Here is a 25126-nt window from a genome sequence, read left to right as displayed (position 1 = left end):
TCTTGCTCTGTAGACCAGGCTGGCCTCGAATTCACAGAGATCTCCTTGCTTCTGCCTGGGATTAAAGGCGTGTGTCACCACCGCCTACTAATTATTGCTTCTTCTTTTTTAAAAAATTTGTTTGTTTTGTGTGGATTGGTGTTTTTGCCTGAATGTGTATGTAAGGGTGTTAGATCTTGACCGTTGTGAGCTGCTGCCATGTGGGTGCTGGGAATTGAACCTGGGTCCTCTGGATGAGCAGCCGGTGCTCTTAACCACTGAGTTAAATCTCCGGCTCCCACTATTGCTGCTTCTGCTGCTTCTTCTTCTTCTTCTTCTTCTTCTTCTTCTTCTTCTTCTTCTTCTTCTTCTTCTTCTTCTTCTTTTTTCCCCCTGAGACAGGGTTTCTCTGTAGCTTTGGAGCCTGTCCTGGACTAGTTCTGTAGCCCAGGCTGGCCTCAACTCACAGAGATCCACCTGCCTCTGCCTCCTGAGTGCTGGGATTACAGGCGTGCCTCACCACAGCCTGGTCACTATTGCTTCTTTTAAAGGGCACAATTGGATAAGTTTCTGAAGTAGAACCCCTGGAGAAAAGCACACTAAGCCTTTGGAAACCTGGTTGTGGGCCTAGGCTCTGACTGTATTACTTTGGCAGGAGGAATTTTGAACTTTACTGTTCTTAGCTGCAAATGGGAATGGTGCCTTCCTCACTGGCTGTTTTATCAGTAATATATGTGAGGAATATGACACTGTGACACTTAGGAGGAGCCAAATAAATGAGAACCCTCATTGTCACTCACCTTCAGAACTACCTTCACCACCAGCAGGGACAAGAGTCAGTAGGCAGGATATGGTTTGCATGGCTTGCTCCCTAGGAACTGGATTTGCAAACATCAGTTTTGCATGGAGGTGGATTTTTGCCTGTTATCTCCTTGTTACAGCCCTGTGGGATCCTCCTTATCACCCCAATTGCCACCTCCTTTTAGGTACTCTCAACCCTCACCACAAACGCTTTCCTTCAATCATCTCTTGTTGCCCAGCAGGTGCTGCAGAGGAGACACTGGTCCATCCCCAAGAAGCTGCTGCATGCAGAGGTGGTAACTGGTAAGCTAATGTGAACTGAAACCTACTCTTGTGCCTGGACCATTGTTCCTATCTGCTCTCTGAAGGATGTGCTGTGCACATTTCTGGTTGATGAAAAGGAATCTTAGAGAGGTTAAGTAGCCTGCTTAACTTCACACAAGAAATCCTTCAGATAGCACCTGTCCTCGGAGTCTTGGTCCTAGCCACAGCAGAAGTTTTGAGAGAAGGCAGGGACATTTCCCCTAAGTGAGGAGTCTGACAGGTCATCCCCCTGTCTCAGTTATGTGAGCTTATGTGTATAATGTATCCTAGACACCCTTTATTTGCTTCTCACTTCTTCAGGCCAGTTGTAAAAATCAGACAAGAGCTGAGGGGCTGGGGACATAGCTCATAGAGCAGAGGTTCAGCATGTTCTAAGTCCTGAGATTGATGCTCAGCACGCTCCTCCCCCGTCCCTGTCACTGGCCTCTGTGAACTACTGGATATACTTTGACACATCATCTAGCTGCTCCACTCTTCCCTAAGGATTTTGTGCTCACCCAATGGCTTTTTACATTTCCAGATTTTTCCATCCGCCTTGTTTTTGGGTTTCTGAGTTTTTTTCTTGTTTTTTATTTTTGTTTTTTCTTTAAGACAATGTCTCTCTACATAGCCTTGACTGTCCTGGAACTTGCTTTGTAGACCAGGCTAGCCTTGGACTCACAGAGATCCATCTGCCTCTGCTTTCAGAGTGCTGGGATTAAAGGTGTGTCTCACCATGTGCCTCTGTTTTTGTTCTTGTGATGCTGGGGATTGAGCCTAGGACTTCTCAGTGAAGACAAGTACTTTACCTCCAGCCTTAACCCTTACTTTCCTAGGCTGGGTATGGTAGAACACGCCTGCATTCACAGCACCTGGGAAAGGAAGCTGAAGCTGGAGAATTGCTGTGTTCAAGGCCAGCATGGACTACATAGCAAGTTTCAAACCACCCTGTGGTACAGAGTCTGATTTTTTCCCCCTAAATTCAGCTTTCTCAAGGCTCTCCTTGCTCCCAAAGTTCTAAGATACATGTCTTAATCCTTTATTTATTCGAAATTAATATTTTGTTGGCAAGGCACCAGAGACTGGCTCACTGTGTATACTGATATCTTCATGATCTCTGGGCCTCCACATTTTTATTTGTGTACATTGGGTTGGTTCCTATAATGAACATCTGTTGTTTTTCCGCCTGCCCTGAATTCCCCCCCCCCCCCCCCCCCCCCCCCCGTCTTTTTGGTGAATCATCTCTTTTCCCTCCTTCCATTAGTGTGAATGGCCATGATCCTCCCTGCTTTCCCAGGGGCTCAGCACAGGATCTATCTAGCTCTAATGACCGACCAAAGGCTTGGTTCAGAGATAGGCGTGTGACCTGCCAGCCCAAGGAGAGTCGCCCTTGGAACTTCAGCTGGAAGCATCTGGAAATAAGCACTCCCTTGGTGGTTTTCCTCCTTGTCACAGCTTGGAGATGGGCTGCGAGGAGACCAAAAGAGAAGAAAACAACCATTGAGCCCCTTTGGCTAGAGTACAAGCTGATCGTGAAAACAAATAAGTGACCTTACATGCTGAAGCTGGGTTGGCTGGTATCAGTCATTTGCTGCCAAGAGTCTAGAGCTATAGCTTGAGTTGTGTGTTGGATACATGTCTTAGTGCTGCTGCTGTGTGTATGCACATGTGATAGGTATAAGAAGGCAGTATTTATGAGTCTGAGGTGGTGAGTGGCAGGGAGGGAGGAAAGGTACACACACTCATGCTTATCTGCATCATGGGGGTGTGAGGTAGCTGTGCTCCTTGGAATATATGAATGGGTCACATGTATGGGAGAGGACAGACCTTGTGTGTGTGTGTGTGTGTGTGTGTGTGTGTGTGTGTGTGTGTGTGTGTGTAGGAGGGAATGGAGGGGCACTGAGGTACAGTTGAGGTTTGTGGCATGTGAACTGCCTTTCTGGGAGAGAACCTGAGGTCCTGCCCAGCTTTGCATTCATATGTATTCATACTTCCAAAAGCACTTGCTCTAAGCCACCTGCCTGGCCAGAAGGACGGCTCAGCCAGAAAAGGCTGCACAAGCCTGGTGACCTCAGTTCAATCTCCAGAATGCACATAAAAGAGGAAGAGAGAAGAGACTCCATACAGTTTCCCCATGACACCCCCCCCCATCTTCAGCAGCCCACTCACATGCTGTGCGACCTAGGCTTGACCACAGAGTCCCTCTGTCACACACACACACACACACACACACACACACACACACACACACACACACTTGAATACTACTACTACTAAAAAACAAACAAACAAACAAAACAGCCTGTCTATTATCATCAGCTCCACCCAACTAAAAATCCTCATTGCTTTCCAATGACCAAAGCCAAATTCCTTAGATATCCAAAACTCATAAAACTTTTGTTGATGTTGGTAAAGCTGGAACTCTCAGAGGCAATTTAGACACACCTGTGACTATCACAGGAGGAAACTGGCAGGTGGAACCTTTTGGGGCACTAGGAGAGTTCCCCAGATCAGAGGCATTTCTTCCCTCTACCCAACCAGATGGACTGGTGGGCAGGGCTGGCCTTGGGGCACTCCCTTTTGAGTAGACTCCCTCAGCCTTTCCTCTCCTAGGCTATGGTTGCTTTTATGGCTGGTGATTTACTAAAGCTCCTGTGATAAATGGGTATTTGTGGCCTCCAGCTCTGATCTGGGCCCTTGATCTCCAGCCTTGTTTCCAAGGCAGCCCTGGCTGTGGCTGTTTCTTTGCTCTCTAATCCTATGCCTCACTACACAAACCAGAGCGATCTCCCTAAGCCAGCCTCCTGGCCAGGGTGTCTGATGGCATGGCTGTGCAGAGTGGGCTCTGACCATGTACACACTGGCCATTCAGTGTGTATCCCAAAGTCCCCCTTTCTTCTTCTTCTTCTTCTTCTTCTTCTTCTTCTTCTTCTTCTTCTTCTTCTTCTTCTTCTTCTTCTTCTTCTTCTTCTTCTTCTTCTCCTCCTCCTCCTCCTCCTCCTCCTCCTCCTCCTCCTCCTTCTTCTTCTTCTTCTTCTTCTTCTTCTTCTTTTTGAGACAGAGTTTCTCTGTGTAGCTTTGTGCCTTTCCTGGAATTCACTCTGTAGCCCAGGCTGGCCTCGAAATCACAGACAGCTGCCTACTTCTGCCTCCCGAGTGCTGGGATTAAAGGTGTGTGCCACCACTGCCTGGCCCGTCTGTCTTCTTACTCTCTGGTCTCGATTCTGTTCTTCCCACCCCCTGGTATCAAAACCCTTCTGTTCTCCATCCTGCCATTCACAAATGGCCATTTCACATATGACCTGACTGTGGGGAAGGTTAGTGATGGCCTCTGCCAGCCACAGTGGGCTGAGACACCAAAGCTAGGACACCTCCCAAAGGCTGCCCTATCATTGTCTTTTCGGGGCTCTGGGCCCGGAGGCTTCCTCTTTTACGCCAGCTATGGAATATCACTGATCCTGTGCCCTGGAAAGAACGAACAGACCCTTCTCTTTACCTGGAGACAGGCCATTGGTCCAGAGCTTACCATATAGTCCAGGCTGACCCTGAACTTGCTATGTTGCTGAAGATGACTGTGAACTTCTGATCCTCTCGTATCTACCTCCGAGAGATAAGATTACAGGTGTGCACTACCATGCTTAGTTTATGTGGTACTGGGCGTGGGACTTCCGTGTGTACTGGGCCGGGCACTCTTCCAGCTGAACAACCCTGGCTCCAAGTGTCTCTTTCTTGAGTAGCCCAGAACATCCAGGACCAGAAGCATTTGCATCTGACTTGTTAGTTTCCTGGGTCCTGACTGGGGTGCCCCGGCAAGTTATGGGATAGCTGGGCAGTCACAAATTAGCCAGCCCGGTGAATCATAGGCATTTAGGGGCATGATTGGAAGATATTTTTCCAACTACAAAAGACTCCCTCTAAAGGAGGGCCCTGGGCTGTTCTGAGGGATTGGGGGGAGGAGGAGAGGGCCAAATGGAAACTTGCAAGTTTTCATTAGACTAAGTGGGCCATAAGCAGCAGTAGTGTGAAGAAGGATGCTTGGCCACCTCACCCAACACAGGCTCCTCCAGCTTTCTTGGGTCCACCACTGTTCTTCCCATCCACTGTGGCTGTCCACAGCCTCTCCTTAGACCCTGCCCTTCCAGGTGCCCATCTCATGATGTTAAACTCTTGGACAACTTACCTTGTTCTTTATCACCCCATGGAGAGCATGTCTAGCTCTGAGCAAGGAGACAGAGCCACGCAGCTGTATGACTTTGGGTATGTTTCCTTAAATTTATTTATTTGTGTGCGTGCGTGCGTGCGTGCATGCATGCGTGTGCACACACAAACATGCTATGGTGTGCCTGTGAAGGACAGAGGACAACTTGTGGGAGTCAATTCTCTCCTTCTACCTATTTTATAGTATTATTATGAAAAGTAAGTGATATTTATAATATTATAAGGCTTTTTTGTTATTATTGTTTTATTTTGTTTTTGAGACAGGGTTTCTCTGTGTAGCCCTGGCTGTCTTGGAACTCACTATGTAGACCAGGCTGGCCTCAAACTCAGAGATCTGTCTGCCTCTGTCTCTCAAGTGCTAGACATGCACCACCACTACCTGGCTATTATAAGGCATCTTCTGGTGCTGTGTAAGTGTCACTGGGACTGTACTAGAAGAACACTTCCTGAGCTTGCTTACTCCTCTTCTGGGTAGTCAGCCCATTCCCACCCTGAGGTTCTATCATCAGAACCATGACCTACCATGAAGAAAAAAATACTAATCAGCCACAGCTGGTGGTCTAAGTCTGGAGTCCCTCCAGTCTGTCTGGATGGCAGAGTAAGTTCAGGTCAGCATGGGGAACTTAGTGAGACCACCTCAAAATACAAAGGACTCAAGAGAAGCTGGGACTGTCACTCTGTGAGGGAACACTTGCCTGCCCTATGAGTCTCTATTTGTCAGGCAGAGGCAATGAACGCTTTCGCCTTGAGGCACACAGCACAGAGCCAGCAATTAACTCTATTACTCATCCTGCGGCTTACAGATGGCTGTCCACACCATCTGTGGCTTCCTATTTAGATTGTTCAGTTGCCTCAGTGTACCCCCAGGTATTTGTATGCTGCCGCTTATCAATATTTAAAACGATTCCATTGTTCAAGGTGAATTTGAGGACACCACCTCGGTGCAGGGACAGCTTCTCCTGCTTCTCATCCCAGGTCTGGTCCACAGACTCAGCTGCTCCTTAGGTGGAGCTCATTTATGCCTCTGTGCCCCCTCCTCGGCCCTCCCCCTCTGAGATAGGGTCTCTTGTACCTCAGGTTGGCCTTAAACTCACTATATAGCTGAGGATGGCCCTGAACTCCTTCTCCTCCTGCCCCCACCTCTCAAGTGCTGGGATTGCAGGCGTGGACCACCACACCCTGTTTATGTGGTGCTGGCACCAAACCCAGGGTTTCTTGGCCTGCTAGGCAAACAGTTGAGCTACATTCTTAGCCACGAGTCTTTCTCTCTTTTTTTCAAAAATTGTATTTTTAAAACGACATTTATTTATTTGTGCGTATGTGTGCAGAGGCAGGAGAGAGCTGGGTCTTAACAGGGGGAGGACGCCTCCTCTTTTCCCCCTTAACTCTACAGGGAAGGCAGATGAGGGCGGAGCTGTCCACACAGGGCTCACTCAAGCATGTGTCTCCCTTTTGTTGAACTGGCTGCTGTGACCACAGTGGCCAGAGACTGCCTTACAAGGAGTTGTACCTGTGGCTGCCCCAGGCTGGTTCGTTCTCCTCCGACCACTTGGCCCTAGTCCCTGGGGCCTTTCCTTTCTACCTCTAGCCTGGGGAAGTTCTAGGCAGAAGCCACTGGAGAGAGCAGCTTTGCCTCTTAATGAGCAGGGGCCATGTTGGGAGGGGTTGGTTGGGGTCTCTGGGCAATAACAGGGAGTTGATAAGCGATATGGTTCTGGCCCAGGAGTGAGGGGCACCTCCTCTGTGAGCTTTAGTTGAAGCTTTAGTCTGCACAGCTCCGGGACCTTGCCATTTACTGCCCCTTTGCCCTCACCTTAAGAGACACTCCTAGGACCAAGGAATCAGGTGGCCAGGGTGGAGGAAGCTGAGATTTCAGGACGCTTGCTGGGTGGCTAGCTTTTATGCTGCGAGTTGTCTAATTCAGTTCCTTGGGAGCATTCCCCCTTCTGGTCCCTCCAGAAACAGTGTGGGGGAAGGGAAGAAAGGGAGAGCTGGCTGTCCCTCCCTGGGGCTGCCATACCTGTCCGACCAGCCCTTCCTTTTCTCCTTCCGTTTTCTCTCACTGGCTTGGCACCAGCCCAGGCTCCCTCCCTTTGGTTTGCTGGGAAAAGTCGCCAGTCTTGCTGGGTGTGGGCCGGTGGAGAGAGGATGGTGAACACACACCCAAATCAGCTTCCACCTTAAAATGGAGTGCTGTTTCAGGGGCTGGGGGGTTGCCTGGTGTAAACAGGCTCTAACTGGATTTCCTTCCCTCTTGCTAGCGTGCTGGAAGCCCAAGGCTGGGGACCGAAGAAGGTTGGGCTAGAGGCAAAAGACATGCAAAAAAGGGACATGGTCATTGTGTGCCCTTTTGGGATTTCTAGACTAGCCTTTCTGGTGTGTGTGTGTATGTGTGTGTGTGTGTGTTGTAAAAGGATCTTGTCTAGGAGGGGACTTCTGGGTCTCTATCCCTTTTGGTCTTGGGTGTTTCTCCTAGAGAAGGGGAGCAATCCATAGACTGTTCTCCTAAAAGGTGTTTGCCCCTCTCCCTGGTTTTGGGGTGTGTGTATCTACCTCCCCCCCCCCCCAGGGGATTTGGATACCTGTTATCTTTTGGTTTCTCTAGTTAAGACCCACCCAATCCCCACACATACCCTGCAGTACCTTCCAGAGAGCCCAGCCCATCAGGTAATTTAATTGCAGGTGGAATCTTTGCCTTCGGGACCCAAACCTCTTGCCTTCCACCCACAACCTGCCACAGCCCGCCCCACCCAGGCCTGGAGTGCCTTGCTCAGCTCCCCTGTCTCCAACCTCCCACAGGTGCATGCTGTGCCCCAACTTGCTCTCCTGACTCACTCTGATAATGTGGTAATAATGGGGTAATGAGTTCAGAGAGACAGGTGCAGGGAAAGGATGCTTCCCTCATCTTGCCTGGCTGCTTGGGGGCTGGGGGAGTGGAGGGTGGGTGTCCAGATGGCTGGACCAGCCGTGCCATTCTGTCCCACTCACCACTTTGCCTCACTTCCCATGACTTCCTGCACTGGGAGCCTTGGCAAGGTGTTCCCAAAGAAGCAGCAACAATGAAGACCGCAATGCCTCTCCTCTTCTCTGGTGTCCCCCTTTCTGCCTTGGCCTCTGTTCTTCATTCTTTTGCTCTTCCTTGAGGCCTACAGTGCTCTGCCTGGCCTGGGGAATTCTGGGATCTTGATAGGAAAGGAGACTACTGGGCTGTGTCCAGAAGAGAGCTGTGTTTGGTTTCTCTTTACCTTGCACTCAGTGAGAGGACAGCTTGAAGCGTGTGTTTATTCATTTAAATTGCCAGTGTCTTCTCAGCCCCTTTTGGCAGCCTGTGGTTGGCAGGATGTGGTGCAGGTAGGGGAGTGGGGTGATGGTGACTGTAACCTGGATAGACAGGGCAAATAGGAGCCTGGGAATGGAAGGGTCCTGCTGGTCAAATTGGCCAGCTCCACCTTAAGGAGGGTTTCTTTGAGGTAGTAAAAGAGACCAGCTGGATGTGATAGGGTACACCCACAAACCCAGAACCTCAGTGCTGGGGTGGTAAAGGCGGATGCCAGCCTGCTTTTTTTTTTTTTTTTTTTTTAAGACCCCAAATGCCAGGGAACCCTTTCCACCCAGACTTCCCCAGTGGTTCTCACAGAAGGCAGGAGACAAGATGCCTTGATCCCAGTGCTGGGAGACCCCAGGCTTATTTGCTGGTCTCATAGGAGGTCAACTGCTCTCTCCTGTACTTTTAGGGTGGGGTTGGAGAGGGATCCTGGGTGGGAGCAGCTCTCTACTGCCCTCACCTGAGTCCTGCTCGGAGGTAGCAGACGTTGGGTTAGGCCCTGCCCTCTCAGTGTCTAGCCACTCAGGTAAGAGGTCTTTTTCCCTCCCCTGGGGCTGGGCTCTCTTTTATAAAGGGCCCTTTCTGGGCGCTGTCCCACGGCCTAGAAGCAGCTGCTCGCCCGCTCGCTCTCGAACCTCCGCCTTCAGCGTCCTGCCATCTCTCCAGACTTCACCATGTCCATCAGGGTGACCCAGAAGTCCTACAGGGTGTCCACCTCCGGCCCCCGGGCCTTCAGCAGCCTCTCGTACACGAGTGCACCCGGTGCGCGCATGAGCGTTCCCAGCTTTTCCCGGGGCAGCAGCTTCCGGGGAAGCCTAGGCGCCGGTATGGGCCTGGGAGGCTTTGGCGGCGGGTCTAGTCTAGGGAGTATCTCAGCAGTCACGGTGAACGAAAGCCTGCTGAGCCCCTTGAAGCTGGAGTTGGACCCCAACATCCAGGCCGTGCGCATCCAGGAGAAGGAGCAGATCAAATCCCTGAACAACAAGTTCGCCTCCTTCATTGACAAGGTGAGAACCCCCCGCTGCCCGACTAAACTGTCCTGAACCCTTTCTTCTGCTGTCGTAGAGGATGGACACATCTCTAGCACCCCACGAGCTTTTCTTGTGCCCTACCCATCCTGGCTACACTCCCTTCCAGGTTCTCTCATACACTTCGGTTTGGGTCGAGAGGGTCTGAAGTGCTTGTGACTAAACGCCTTTGCACTCCCTCACCCTAATCCGCGCTCTGACCTGCCTATCCACTGGCGGGCCAGGCGCCTTCACCGTCGCCCAGCGGCTCTCTTGTGGCAGGGACCCCCCTACCCCCCCCCCCCCCCCCGCACCGCCCCAAGATTTCCTATTGGTGCCCTGGTGCGTTTTTCTGTCTTCCTGTTAAATAATGAAGGGTTGGGTAGGGTCCTAGAAGGTCGCAGGTGTCTCGATTGAACTCGGCAAACGCAGATGGTGGTCTTTGGCGTCCAGGGACAGAGTGCGGGGCTCAGGCTGAGTCACGGCTTGGCCCCTGCCCTGCTCGCTCAGTGTGGGCGGGGCCGCTGCGGAGCCAGGGCGGAGGCCGGCGTCTGCCCGTCCACCAGGAGGCGCTCCGGCGTCGCGGGGAGTCGCGGGGCTCCGCCTGGGGAAAGCCCTTGCGGGATTCAAAGTCTGCGGGCCTTGGACACTCCGCCCCAGTTTCACGACCTGTTAAAACCGGAGTTTACGGCCCCAGATAGCGTCGGCCTGCCAACGCCCATCGGCCTGCTTGGCCCTTGTACCCCTTTTAGGCTTCCTACCCTGGCTCCGCCCCAATCGCCCAGTTCCTTCGCAAGTCCAGAGCCAGGCCAGATTTTGCAGTCCTGTGGCTAGGTGGCCTTCGTGGCCCCAGGACGATTGGCCCGTTCTGCCTTGTGGGAACGGGAGGAGGGAAAACACGGGGCAGATGAGCCCGTGGAGTCGGAGGCCCCAGGAGCGCCTGCCCTTCTCACCAGGGCTTGCCAGCTGCTGTTCAGGGGCCCTTAGCTTCTCATTGAGTCCTGATGGAAAGCAGTCGGTGCAGGCGTGGAGGAGTATGACTTCTGGTTCCAGGGCCCCACAGTTTCCTGGGATGGGTCATGTTGTCAATTTGACTTCCTCATCTGTAAAATGGACAGGCCCTAAATCAGTTTCTGCCTGCTCAGCTCACACTGGGGGGAAGTTTAGCAGTGCCTGGCCCGAATTTAGCATTCCATTAGGATGAAATGGTTGAATCACTGGGGCTACTTGTTTATTTTTATTTTTAGTAATTACGGTGAAGAAAGGATCTGTCTCATGGGTGGTGGGAAAGTAATCCTATTGTTACCCCCCCCCACCCCCACCCCAGTTTAAAAAGTTACAGCTTCAGGCTGAGTGCACAAAATGCATTTCTCTCCTTTGAGCACGCTATTAGACGTATAAAAGAGTTCCTCCTGTACCATGTCCTGGATTGCATGTTCTAAGATGTGAGTTCAGTGTTTATGGTAGGAGGGGAGGGCTGTGGAAACTGGGCAAAAGGGTGTGGAGACGCCAGAATCTGTGAATCTCAACGGTTGGGGCTGCAGGGTGGGAAGGAGACAGACCTGCCTTCTCTTACCTCTTCCTCTGCTGAAAGTGGGCTCTGTGTGGAGAAGGAACTCCCAAAACGCCTACCCGAGCTTCTGGAGGCTTTTTCAAGGTTAGAGAGACCCAGACCAAGTTACACAGCTTGAGTTAGAGGCAGTACTGACGTAGAAGCCTTAGCAAGCACTCTGGGCCTCAGGGAGAAAGTTCCCTAAAATTTCTAGGGCCTGCCGGGATTATGCACATCTTTAATTCCAGCATCGGGAGGCAGAGCCAGGCGGATCTCTGTGAGTTCGAGACTAGCCTGGACTACAGAGGGAGTTCCAGGAAAGGCACCAAAGCTACACAGAGAAACCCTATCTTTAAAAAAAAAAAAAAAAAATCCAGGGCCCTTTCTTCAAGGTCTCTCCAAATAATGATTGATAGTATTTGATATGAATAATCTATCCCCTTCTCAAACTTATATAACAGGTAATTAACACATCCTCAGAAAGTGGGGCTTTTTTTTTTTTTTTTTTTTTTATTGATCTGTGATGTATAGTCTATGCAAATAAGATCTGTGCTGCAGGTACAGCATTAGCCTTTCCTGTTCTAAGTGCCGGAGGGACATGGCTCCAGATGTCACCATCTCACTGTGCTATTCCCCGGGTCATAGGTGACCCCCTTACTCAGGGGAGAAGACAGTGCTTGTTCCCTCTAGACCCTGCCCCTAGCCTGATGTGGACCTTTTGCTGTGCCCCCATGCAGGTGTGCTTCCTGGAGCAGCAGAACAAGATGCTGGAGACCAAGTGGGACCTGCTGCAGAAGCAGAAGACGTCAAGAAGCAACATGGACAACATGTTTGAGAGCTATCTCAACAACTTGAGACGGCAGCTGGAAGCCCTGGGCCAGGAGAAGCTGAAACTGGAGGCAGAGCTTAGCAACATGCAGGGCCTGGTGGAGGACTTCAAGAATAAGTGAGCCCCTCCCCAAATGAAGGCAGCTCACCTTGCCCTACATTTTGAGACAGAGGCCTAAGTCCCCATTGCCCTCTGCTTGTGGGCAGTTTGGTCCTGTGGCTGTATGATCAGTTTTGTTTGGGATAGTCTATATTTTATGCTCACCATCTAAGATGCTGATAGCGTCAGCCTGCTTTCAATCCCAGGACTGTCTAGATTTGGGTAACAAATTTCCTGTTTAAATAGTGTACCTAACCTCGGTATGGTGGCATATGTCATGTGTAGTATTCCATTCAGGAGGCAGAGGCAGGAGGATTATACAAACACAGTCTGATCTTCATAGTGAGTTCTAGGCCAGCCAGAGCTACACAGTGAGATTCTGTTTTCTAAAAAAAAAGTGCACTTAAATGAGAGGCAGCTAGCAGTCCTCAATTTTACACAAACAGCCGTGATCCAGCCTCTGGCAAGCGCCAGACAGTGCTCTGAGGTCTCAGGTCAGGCCCCATGCTAACTCACTCAACACGCCAAATCTAGCGTGTATTTGGAGAGTGCATTCCTGTTCTTGGCCTCCCCACTGGCTGGATAAGGTTGGGTGAGGAGAAGGAAATGGTAGGGAGGTCAGAAGGACCAGCCTCTTGTGCCTTACATTTCTGAACTAAACTTTGTAGACATTCATTTCCCCCATTGGAAAACAAGGTGGGTAGGAGTGAAACTGTGCATGCTCGCGTTTGGCTGTGCATGCATGTGTCCTGCGTGGGGCTCTGTCCCTGGCGGCAGCAGACACAGGGCAGCCTTGTCTTCACCTTTGCCCGCTGACTCCAAGTCTTCTCTTACTAGGTACGAGGATGAGATCAACAAGCGTACAGAGAAGGAGAACGATTTTGTCCTCATCAAGAAGGTGAGAGTCTGGGGGGCTGCAGAGATGGCTCAGTGGTTAGAGCACTTACCTCTCTTCAGAGGACCTGAGTTCTGTTCCTAACACCCACATCAAATGGCTCACAACAGCCTGTAACCACAGCTCCAGGGGATCTGATGCTTCCAGCCTCCGGCACCTGAACTCATGTGTGCATTACCACATGCAGATGTGCACACTTACACATAATTAAAAATAATAAAAATAAATTTAAAAAAGAAAACGAGGGTCCTCTAACCTGCCTGCAGACACAGGAGGTGAGCTTTGGGACTTAGATGAGGAGTTTTCTGATGACCACATTGCTTTCTAAGTAATAGGACAAATTCCTTTGCCATCTGATGTAAATAATAGATAACTAATAGAAAAGTAGACAAGAAAGAGAATTAGTTTCCTGCAGTTAGATAGTATTTCGGTTATCAAGTTGGACAAGGTTAGTGGTCTAGCCTTAGCTTTCTGGAGGAGGAAGGGTAGGGTGTGGGCCTTCAGGAAGCAGAGATAAAGTTCTTGGCTGGGATCCAGGGGAATAGACAGCAGCTAGGCTGGAGGGCCAGCCACACGTCTAAGCCATGGGCAGATGTTGGGGAGCTCCTGGGTACTGAACTTAGGCCCTTTCCCTCCCCTCAGGACGTGGATGAGGCATACATGAACAAGGTGGAGCTGGAGTCCCGACTGGAAGGGCTGACTGATGAGATCAACTTCCTTCGACAGATCCATGAAGAGGTACTTTCTCTGGGACTGGAGTGGGCAGGTCCTCCAGCCTGTCAGTATCCTACTCTGGCACCTGGATGGTCTATCCCTGTCTTCCAGCACATCACTCAACAAGGGTTCGATAACTGTAGCCACCAGTCAACATTGTTGTAGAGGCTGCAGCCCCTACTTGAAATGGGGAAATGGGCTCTGAGAAGCGAAATAACCCATCCCAGGTCCTCATACAGAGTGGTAGCCCAGCCTAACTCAGACTTGTGGTGTTCTCAGAGCCCTTCATCCTGGTCTTTGCACTGTGTTGAAGGCCTCTAGGCTTTAGTATTGGGGCAGAGAGTGGGGCAGGGTCTTCCCCTTGGCTGTTTACCTAACTTCAGGCTTTCCTTGCTGCCTCCCTCCATGGCTCTGAGTTTTGGCTGTCTTCCTTCTGCTGTCAACTTTGATGTTTCTAAGCCCTAGCTCTCACTTGCTCCTTGTCATGTTGCAAAGGACCCTGTGTACAGGGACAGAGCCTTACCACCACACCCCTGCCCTGCAGGAGATCCATGAGCTGCAGTCTCAGATCTCAGACACGTCCGTGGTGCTGTCTATGGACAACAGGCGCTCCCTGGACATGGACAGCATCATTGCTGAAGTCCGTGCCCAGTATGAGGCCATCGCCAAACGCAGCCAGGCTGAGGCTGAAAGCATGTATCAGATTAAGGTAAAGAACAGGGTTGTAAGCCTCCGTCTCCCTTCCTGGCCAGTTCTGTGCCCTGGATCATGAGGAGGGAACTCATGTGGGCTGGTTCTGCAGAACGGAAGCCTGGAGTTCTGGAATGGGACCTTTATTTGTGTGTGTGTGTGTGTGTGTGTGTGTGTGTGTGTGTGTGTGTATACATACTTATGCATGCTTATGCACATATGTAGGAGGTTGGTGGGTGAGATGACCCAGGCTTTTGTGACTTGACCAAGAAGGGGCTCTCCCATCTAGAACCTCACTTCCCTTCCTGCCTCTGCAGTACGAGGAATTGCAGGCCCAGGCTGGGAAGCATGGGGATGACTTGCGCCGCACCAAGACTGAGATTTCTGAGATGAACCGCAGCATCAACCGCCTGCAGGCAGAGATTGAAGCTCTCAAAGGCCAGGTACTGCTGGGCTTGGGTGGGGCTGGGGAGAACCAGGGCTGAGAGCAGGGAGTGGGTGGGGGGGGGGTGGGGCAGCTGCTCCTCAGCTGTCTCAGCTGCTGTGGGCGTCTCCATGAGCAGCATCTAGGGAAAGAGCTCTGGGTGGTTGGCTAGAGTCCAGCTCCCATTCCCCCAGGCCTTCTCTACTAGTCTACCATACGCAGGGCAAGGTTGGGTTTTGGTACTTGATGAAAAGTCTAGAAGCTAGGGATCTGATCCGGATAAAGCAAAGCTCTTGCATTGCCGCAGGTGGAAGTGTGAATGGGAAATACCTGGAAGCAACTCCCATAGGTTTGCTCAGTGTCACCTACAGAATTTTCTTTTGGCTGGATGGAGTTGGTCTGAGTCAGAGAGGGGGGAACTTTCAAAGAAGCTCAAGGTAGGGCTGGGCATGTAGCTCAAGTTGCTCAAGTGCTTGCCTAGCATGCCCAAGGCCCTGGGTTCAGTATTGCACACCAGTAATCCCAACAGTTGGTAGGCTAGAATGGAGGATTGCTGTGAGTTCAAGGCCAACCTGGATTATATAGTGAGTTCTAGGCCAGCTTGGGTTTTAAATCAAATGACAACAAAAGAAGTCCAATGTGGGTGGATTTTAGGGAGGAGACATACCAGATACCATCTGCTTATCTGTCTCCTTCTCCACAGAAAGCAACCCTGGATGCTGCCATCGCTGATGCGGAGCAGCGTGGGGAGATGGCCGTTAAGGATGCCAATGCCAAGCTGGCTCAGCTGGAGGCTGCCATACAGCAGGCCAAACAGGACATGGCCCGACAGCGGAGAGAGTACCAGGAGCTGATGAATGTCAAGCTGGCGCTGGACATCGAGATCGCCACCTACCGCAAGCTGCTGGAGGGCGAGGAGAACAGGTGGGTCTGGATGTCTCTCCTGGGAAGGGTGGGTGCTGTCTGGAGCCTTCCTGGGACTTGGATTCTGCTGTGGGAGGAAAGAAAGGGCCAAGAATTGGTCCTGACATCTGTGCATCTGGTTACAGGCTGGAGTCTGGAATGCAGAACCTGAGGATCCATACAAAGAACACCGTTGGCTACCCAGGTGAGTGTCCTGGGTGTTGGAGATGGAGGGCAGAGGACCCAGGAAGTCAGGGTTCTGGAAGAGGCTGTGTTTGGTAGCAGTTGGCCGAGACCAAGGGAGGGAGTAGGATCCCTGTTCTTGGGAGAATCCCAGGGTGATTGACGATAGACTAAGGACCTAAGTAATATCCTCACTAATAGAAAGTCCCACATAAATGCTAGCTGTGTGCCTGGCCCGTGCTAAGTTCCTTATATGTGTTATTGTGGGCTCTAATGAATCTTCACATTCCTCTCCAAATAGCTGAGGGAAGGGTTCCGTTGAGTGCTCATCAGGCATGTGTGGCTAGTAGGGAAGTCTCTTCTGTGCTGGGTCTGCTTCTCCAGACAGCTGAGTTGTGACCCACCTAGTCATCAGTCAGGTCTGGGCCAGCCTCTCCATCTACGGTTATCAGAGAGTGACTAGGGAGAAGGGGCCCCAAGCCTGTGCTCACGTGGCTGTCTCTTTCCCTTGCCCTGGACCAGGAGGGCTGAGCCCAGCCTATGGGGGACTCCCCAGCCCTGGCTTCAATTTTTCTGGAGGCTCAGGTGTCGTTACCCACACCAAGGCTGTGGTGGTGAAGAAGATCGAAACCCGTGACGGGAAGCTGGTGTCGGAGTCCTCCGATATCCTGCCCAAGTGAGCGGCCGCTGGAGCCATTGCCAGCCTGTGCTTCTGCAGCTGCTCGGGGCTCACGAGGAGGCAGCTGTATGGCAGAGTGCAGGGAATAGGATGGGACCTTCCATCTGGAGTACCCCTCTGGCCCCCACCTCCCTCCCAAACCCAATTCAATTATGTTTTCCAAAATAAAGCCTCAGCTGGCTCCATCAACTGGCTTTGCTATGTGTATGTGTATTTGGGTGGGGAGGGTCCTTCCTGGGGCATGGAAGCTTGGTGTGCAGGGCAGGAAAGTCTCCTCCAGGCTGTCCCAAAAGAATGTGCCTTGGCTGATGCTCTGGCTGCAGACCATGGCTTTTTTTCTTTTTCTTCTTTTAAGATTTATTATTTGTTTATTTATTATGTATGCATGCCTGCACTACAGGCCAGAAAAGGGCACCAGAAGGTTGTAGTTGTTGAGAATTGAACTCAGGACCTCTGGAAGAGTAGCCAGTGTTCTTAACCGCTGAATCATCTCTTCAGTCCCTTGGACCATGGTTCTTTGCCAGTGCATAGCCTCTTACAGTTTACAGCAGAGTCTCATTCATCCAGGTTCACTTGAGCTTTGCAGCAAGGAACCAGGTTTGGGGTGGTCCTATCAGAGAGTCAGTCTGCTGTTGCCAGACCTCAGCATCAGGACCACTCACAGAAAGTGGCTGAGCTGGGCATGGAAGTCAGGACTGTCCAATTCTCAAGCCTGTCCTTGAGCAAACACACAGCTTCCTTATGTCCATCTAGATGTCTTTGCTAGGGGCCTAGGAGGTCTGGGTTCCTATCCCTGCAGATGTCCAGAGTCTATTTTTAGTAATGGGTGTGTGGTGCCTATAATTTCTAGATGCCACGATAGTTCAGTACAGGACTTGGCACTGATACATGGGTTTGTCCCTGCGCCTCACCGTCACACCCACCCACATTGCTTCACACCGCCCTTTCCTCCCCTTTTAATGCTGTGCTTGATAGAAAGGGTGTGTGTGGAGCCAGTGTTTGCATGTGGAGGGTGGACTGTGTGCTTTTGGGTGTATATAAGTTCCTTACAGTGTGTGAAGGGGTTTGACTATCTGTCCAGTCTCCCAAGGTTTAGGGCCGGAAACAGCCGGATGAAGCATGGCTACAGCTCCTGCACAACTGCCATCAGTGTGGAGTTTCTGGCTGTCACACGGTCTGTGCACTGCTGGACTAGGTGTGCATCAGGGCTTAGCACCGCTGCTGAGCCTTATATTGTATCAACTCTGTTGAAAACGGTTGGAGAATAAACAGATATGCAGACAGGAAGTAGGAACAGACTAGTCCAGGAAGCTCATGGGTGGCCCCTCTGTGGCTAGGGTACTTATATTCCAGGTCCCTGGCATCAATCAGCCTTGCCATCTTCCTAGCCCCATGGAGATGTGCTTTTAGGCCAGCATTGTCCTCCCAAGCCCTCTAGCCAGCTCTCAGCCAGGTAGTAAGGGACTTCAGTCATTATTGTGTTACCATGTTGGTCAGAGCCTGGGCAACGACAGCCCTAATATGCCAGGCTTGGCCATCTGTCCTTACTTAATAAGCCAGTTAAACAAACCAACGATAGTGAAAAACAGAAAAAAGACTCCTCAACATGGCCACCTTGGGAAGAGGAACAAAGATACAATGACCGCCCCAAGTCCATTTTCAGAGTCTTGGCCTGAGATTTGGGTTTAAGATGAGGGCCGGAGCACAGCTAGGCAGTCCTGGCCAGGGTGTGTTCCCACCCACAGGCAGACCTGGCCAGGGTGTATTCCCACCCACAGGCAGACCTGGCCAGGGTGTGGTCCCACCCACAGGCAGACCTGGCCAGGGTGTGGTCCCACCCATGGGCAGACCTGGCCAGGGTGTATTCCCACCCACGGGCAGACCTGGCCAGGGTGTATTCCCACCCACGGGCAGTCCTGGCCAGGGTGTATTCCCACCCACAGGCAAACCTGGCCAGGGTGTATTCCCACCCATAGGCAGTCCTGGCCAGGGTGTGGTCCCAGCCACCACTCAGCCATCTTTGTCTTGGCTCCAGTCTTGCCTGCAAGGTGGTGTGACAAATGGTAAATCTCAGGGAAACAAACTCCCCCCATGTGGCTGGGCCAGGCTTCCTGAGCTTCTTGATTTCAGCATGCTTTGTTTTAGAACTCTGTCAGCAGAAGTGAGAGACCCAAGTGTCTCTTTGTCCCTTCCGATGCTGCCACATTGAGTAAATCTCCTTTTAGAGTTGGGGACAAAGCCGCAGCACTGTCAGAAAGAGCACGAGCTGCCTGTTTTGGGGTTGCCCCATTGCTCCATGGGAAATTCTTAGTCTTTCTTTTCCCCCCTAAATCAGCTTAAGAGACCACTCTTACAGCACCTGTTGGACCACACGGGCAAACCCTCTGTATTTTAAAAACTTGACATTTTATTTTTGTATTTCTGTATTTCTTCATTTATCTATTGTGTATAGACAGGCCGGAGAGTGACTTGTAGGAGCTGTTCTCACCTTTGCCCTGTGGGTCCTGGGAGTGGAATTCAGGTTGGCAGCTTTGGCAGCAGGGGCCTTTACCTGGGTTATCTCCATGTTACTCTTAATCCTTTTTCCCTTCTCTTTTAAATACAGGGTCTTATTGTAGCCTACACTGGCCTTGAACTCACTACCCTCCTGCCTTTGCTGGGTGACAAGTGAGTGCTACCACACTTAGGGGCAAATTCAGTTTTATTATGGTTATAAACGCACACATAAGTGATTCCCAGGAAACAGGAGGATAGTTATCAGCATTGCTCTGGGCCATCAGAACCCAGGGAGAGGGACCTTTTGCCGACTAGTGCCCCGAGTCAATATTTTCAGTTGTGCACACCCAGTTCTTGACCACCTGTCTTATCAGGCCCTGCTGCCAGGCAATGGGCAGGCTGGGAGAAGCCTTCCCTCATAGTTGCCAGATGATCTCCACACCCTAGATGTTTGTTGAGGGAAGGCTGTACGACTCTTCCATGCTGGAGCCCTGTCTTCTCTCGTGTGTACCACCACGGGGCAAGGCCACCCATCGCTCAGGAGTTACCCTCCTTTACCTGTCAGAACTTATGTATTGATTTATTTTTAATCATTTTTAAAATTGGTTTTTATGTGTTTTGCCTGCATATATGTGCACCGTGTATGGGCCTGGTACCCGTAGAGGTCAGAAAATGGTTTTGGGACAAGAGTTACAGAATTAGTGTGCTCTCTTGTGGGTGCTGGGAATTGAACCTGTGTCCTTTGGAAAAGCGGCTGGTGGTCTTAACCACTGAGCCATCTCTCTAGCCCCTACTTTTTATTTTTACTATTATTATTTTGGATAGGGCCTCACTGTGTAGTCCTGGCTGTCCTGGAGCTCACTATGTAGCCCAGGCTGGTCTCAAAGCCCTAACTCACAGAGATCTGCCTGCCTCTGCCTCCTGAATGCTGGAATTACATGCACAACCACATTCAACCCTGACGTAACTTAAACACTCACAAAGGATGGGGGTGTAGCTTAGAGGCAGAGGGTTTGTCTATCATGCACAAGGTCTTGAATTCCATCCTAAGAACTAAGAACATCTTTTTCTCCCTTAAGCAAATGCAGGGGCTGTGGATGTAGCTCAGTTGGTAGAGTGCTTGTCTAGCATGCATGAAATCTTGGGTTGGATCCCCAATACCACATAAGCCAGGAATGGTGGCACAGACCTGTTATCCCAGCACTTAGAAGGTATCAGAAGTTCAAGTTTGAGGCCAGCCTGGGATATAGGAGACCTTGTTTCAATGAGTGAATGAATAAATAAATGAAATCCAGTCCTTATTTATACGAGGGAACTCAGAAGGATGGAAGATAAAAATTCTTAAGTATACCTAGCCCCGAACACTTGTAGGTACTCCATCTGGAAAGTCAGCCAATCATGAACAGAAAACATTCCAGGATTGCACCCATATCTCATAATTCAGATCTCCCCCCTTGTCCTTATTATCTAAATAAAAACATTGTGTAGCTTTGCATGATATTAGAAGTAGACTCACATGACTCAAAATACGAGGAAGAGCTCGGTTGGGTGGCTCAGGCTTGTAATGGCAGCTCTTGAGAGGCGGAGGCAGAAGGGTTGTGAGTTCATTGTCAGCCTGGGCTATCAAGCTAGACCTTGTCTCAAATCAAAACCCAAACATAAAAACCAAAACAAACTAAATAAAATCAAAGCAAAATGGAAGTCAAGTGACAGGAGTGTGTGTTAGGTTCAGTGCAAACTGCAAATGATTTTCTTTGAGAGGCTGAGATTGAGTTTTCACAAGGACTGAGGCACAGCTGTGCCCGCTGCCCTGCCTGGCTTTCGCTTAATGAACAGGGAAAAAAAAAAGAAAAGAAAAGACTGCTCCTGGTATGATGGAGAAGAAAGTTTATTGTAGATATGTTGGAGAGCGTGGCCAGAGGCAGGAACATCTGGGAGAGTCCAGAGTGGACATGACCCTGGGCCATGGGAGGGTGGGGGAGGTGAGAAGGGAGAGAGAGCAGCTGCTGACCAAGAGGGGTAGCCTGGGCCAAGAGACCGGCCTGGAGAGCAGATGAAAAGACCAGGTGTGGAGGTCTGAAAGAAAATGGTCACCATAAGCTCCTTGGGAGGGGCACTATTAGGAGGTGTGGCCTTGTTGGAGGAAGTGTGTCACTGTGGGACCATCTCTGAGGTCTTCTATGCTCAAGGTTCACCCAGCATCTCAGTTCACTTTCTGTGTCCTGTGGATCATGATGCAGAATCCTCAGCTCCTTCTCCAGCACCATGTCTGTCTGCTGCATACGATACAGCTGCCATGCTCCCCGCTATGATGACAATGGGCTAAACCTCTGAACTGTAAGCCATCTCAATTAAATGTTTTCCTTTATAGAGGTTGCTGTGGTCATGGTGTCTCTTCACAACAACAGAAACCCTAACTAAGACACCAGGTAACCAAATGGCTGGATTAGATAGGAAGGGCAGCTCAGCCCCTGGGCTGGAGAAGTTTAGTGTAGTGGGAGGGGTATGCTGGCTAAGAGGACCCTGTATCAGGTCGGGAGTGAGGGATGTACGGGAGGACCTGGTGGCCAGGTCTGCTTTGATATGTTAAATAGGCATCTCAGCCTTTGACTTAGCACTTAACACCTTACTAACACCACTGATTACCCTTAAAGGCAGGCCTGAGCCCCAGAGTCACCAATGTCCTTTTGGTCACACGGGATTTTTATCATATGTAAGCTAAATTAAAAAGAAATTACTTTCTGCTTTTGAGTGCATCAGACAGGCATGTTATTCACAATTCAAGAACCCTGCTCAGTTGCCTTGTTTCTCTTGCAAAGGGCAGCTGGGCTGTGTTTCTTGTGAGTTGTCCCAGGTGGTGTCTGTGTATGTACAGTTCCTGTGGTTCATGTTCGCACACACCTTGTCAATGTTAACTTGTCATGAAGGGGCAGGGTGCCGTATGTTGTCATAGCCCTGCTTTGACTTCCACCTGTGCAGTGTTGGGAGGAAGGGAGCAGGAAAGGGTCGAGCACGGTGGCCTTGGCAGCCACCATGCTGTCTCTCCCACAGTGGCTTGTTATTCTTGCATCCTTCCTCCTTGTAGCCCAGGACCCTCTCTGCTACCTGCCGCGGCCACCCCCTTTTGGGCACCCGTTCTTCAGATCCACCCTGAGACTCAGGCCTGCGGGTCATGGGACACGGTCAGTGTGGGCCAGTCTTGGCTAAGCACAGACCCTTTGCTCTTTTTTCTTTTCCTTTTTCTTGCTTTCTTTGTGTAGCCCTGGCTGTTGTGGAAACTCGCTCTGTAGACCAGGCTAGCCTTGAACTCAGAGATCTCCCTGCTTCTGCCTCTTCGTGCTGGATTAACGGTGTGTGCCACCACTGCCCAGGCCCTTGCTTTTTTCTTACTGAGGCATCTATGTTATGGAGGCATTCACACCCCAAGATCCACATATTCCTTGAGAAATTCCCAGCTCCCCGTTTTCCTGATGCCTGGAACAGGAGCTTTCCTATATTACAAAAGACTTTCCTTCCTGCCCTAGCGGGTGTGGTGGTTATTCTTGGTTGTCAACCTGATGCATCTGGCAAGAGGGAGGCTCAGTTGAGGAGTTGCCTCCATTGGCCCCCAGATAAATGTCTGTGGGGTGCTTTCTTGATTGCTAACTGATAGAGGAGCCCAGCCCTCTGTGGGCCGTGCCACCCCTAGGCAGCTGGGTCTGGGCTGTATAGGGAAGGCGCTGAACAAGCAGTAAGCAGTGGCCCTCCATGATCTCTGCCTCAGCTTCCCTCGATCATGGGTTGTGATCCTAATAAACCTTTCCTCCCCAAGTCGCTTTGGGGCAGTGTTTTACCGTAGCAACAGAGAAGCAAACAAATACCTATTGCCTTTTCTTTTCTTTCTTTTTTTATAATTTTTTTTCAGAGTTTTATTTATTATGTATACAGTGTTTTGTCTGCACATATCCCTGCAGGCTAGAAGAGGGCACCAGATCTCATTACAGATGGTTGTGAGCCACCATGTGGGTGCTGGGAATTGAACTCAGGACCTCTGGAAGAGCAGCCAGTGCTCTTAACTTCTGAGCCATCTCTCCAGCCCCCTGCCTTTTCTTTTTGAGACAGGCTTCATGGAGCCCAGGCTGGCCTCAAACTCTGCATGAAGCCAAGGATGACCTTGAACTCCTGATACTCTTGCCTCCATCTCTACTGTGGTGCTGAGGATCAGTCTCTGGACTTCTTCCATATACTTTACCAACTTCATCCCCAGACAGACCTCCTTGTTAGAGCACTTTAGGATGGCAGTGAAATTGAGTGGGGTTTTAGAGGGCTCCCTTGCCTATTAGCTTCACGGTCAACCTGACCAAATTTAGTTTCACCCGGAGAGGGAATCCCAACAGAGAAATGGCCTCCATCAGATTGGCCTGTGGCCACGTCTGTGGGGCATTTCCTTGATTGCTAGTTCCATTTCTGTGCCATCCCTGGGCAGGCGGCCCTGGGCCATATGAGAAAGATATCAGAGCATGAGCTTAGGCGCCAGCCAGAGCCATAGCAGTGTGCTCTGGTTTCTGCTTCAAGCTCCTGCCTTGAGTTCCTGCCTCAGCTTCCCTTGATGATGGATTGTAGCCTGTAAGAGGACATAAATCCTTTCTTCTCCAAGTTGCTTTTGGCTAGGGTGATGATCACAGAAACGGAGATCAAACCAGGGCCCACCCTTTCCCCTAGGAGGTGCAGGCAACTCTCCCCACGGAGTTTATTTCCACTGGTTTTTACTGACACATGGTTTTTATTTTTACTGACACATGGCTGTCATGGTGTCTATGGCTGACATTATGGTTTACTCAGTGTGAAGTCTGTACGTTTGGATATGCCTCATGCCATGGATCCTTTATCATCTTGTCACGTGGAGTCATATCATGACCCTAAAAGAGTGTACTTCACAAAACCCAAACCGGGTTTAGTTACTCAACTACCAGTGTCTATTCCCAAGATAAAGTGCCAGTCCTGGCTTGGCCTGAGGGCTGTGCCGGCTGGGCCTCTGCCCACCCAGGAGATATTATTTCTGTGTTAAGCTCCCTGGTTAGCCTGTGTTTCATCCATGTAGGTGATGTCACTCACTCCTGCTGACAAGCCTTATTGATGTCAGCTTAGCCTGTACTGTCAAGCTCAGTGGTTCTCAACCTTCCTAATGCTTTAATACAGTTCCTCAAGTTGTGGTGACCCCCAACCATAAAACTATTTCATTGCTACTTCATAGCTATAATTTTGCTACTGTTATGAATCATGATGTAAATATATAATATGCAGAATATCTGATATGGGACCCCTATAGGGGTCGAGACCCACAGGTTGAGGACCACTGCCCAAGCTCTACTGTATAGGAGCTGCTCCCTCTGCTTGGGTCTCACTCCTGCTTTAGGGTCTCGGACTGAGAAGGCATGCAGGGTAGTCAATGACACTGCTAAATACGGAGTCTGTAATTCTGGTTTCTTGGGAGGCTCTGGAAAGGTTACAAATAATACCTTTGCAAAAGAAAAGGTAGGATTGGGGATGTACTCAGTTGATAGAGTGCTTACCCATCATGCACCGTGCCCTGGGTTCAACCCCCAGCAACTCAGAAACCAGGAGTGGTAGCATATACCTATCATCCTAGCACCCGGGAGGTGGAGGCAGAAGGACCAGAAGTTCAGGTCGTTCTGGCTAAGACTTACTGCATAAACCAGGCTGGCCTGAAACTCACAGAGATCTGCCTGCCTCTGCTTCCCCAGTGCTGGGATTAAAGGCGTGCGCCTCCGCCGCCGCCGCCACCGCCACCACCACCACCAGTCATTTCATCTTATTTTATAGATACTTTGTTGGGTAGTTTATGGATGCTCAGACTGCTGAGCTGAGAAAGCTGCACTTGATCTGATCTCAGGAGCACTGGGGTCCACTGGAGGTTTTTGGTTTGTTTGTTTGTTTTGGTGGGGAGCAGGCAGGGCTTTTAGGAAGATCAATCCTGGCATTGTAGGATAGGGACACACAATTCAAGTCACTCCAGCAAAATAAACTCT

At 50.5% G+C, this 25126-nt stretch overlaps 1 protein-coding gene across 1 annotated transcript; it reads left to right on the top strand.

Annotated features, from left to right (window-relative positions):
* Positions 1–9230: 9230 nt before the first annotated feature.
* On the top strand, positions 9231–16765 carry LOC118597089 (keratin, type II cytoskeletal 8-like). The gene is made up of 9 exons (XM_036208346.1): positions 9231–9633; positions 11923–12131; positions 12951–13011; positions 13651–13746; positions 14267–14431; positions 14730–14855; positions 15540–15760; positions 15886–15944; positions 16445–16765. The coding sequence occupies exons 1-9, from the start codon at positions 9301–9303 to the stop codon at positions 16600–16602; spliced, it is 1428 nt and encodes a 475-aa protein (XP_036064239.1). The 5' UTR covers positions 9231–9300; the 3' UTR covers positions 16603–16765.
* Positions 16766–25126: the final 8361 nt, after the last annotated feature.

Source organism: Onychomys torridus, chromosome 16 (assembly GCF_903995425.1).
Source record: "Onychomys torridus chromosome 16, mOncTor1.1, whole genome shotgun sequence".
NCBI lineage: Eukaryota > Metazoa > Chordata > Mammalia > Rodentia > Cricetidae > Onychomys > Onychomys torridus.
Note: the sequence above shows the minus strand (reverse complement) of the source record. Positions and strands in the feature narration are given on the sequence as shown.

Coding starts and splice junctions, on each gene's coding strand:
- LOC118597089 (XM_036208346.1), top strand. CDS start 9,301: ATGTCCATCAGGGTGACCCAGAAGTCCTACAGGGTGTCCACCTCCGGC. Junction 9,634..11,922: donor TCGCCTCCTTCATTGACAAG/GTGAGAACCCCC, acceptor GCCCCCATGCAG/GTGTGCTTCCTGGAGCAGCA. Junction 13,747..14,266: donor TTCGACAGATCCATGAAGAG/GTACTTTCTCTG, acceptor CCTGCCCTGCAG/GAGATCCATGAGCTGCAGTC.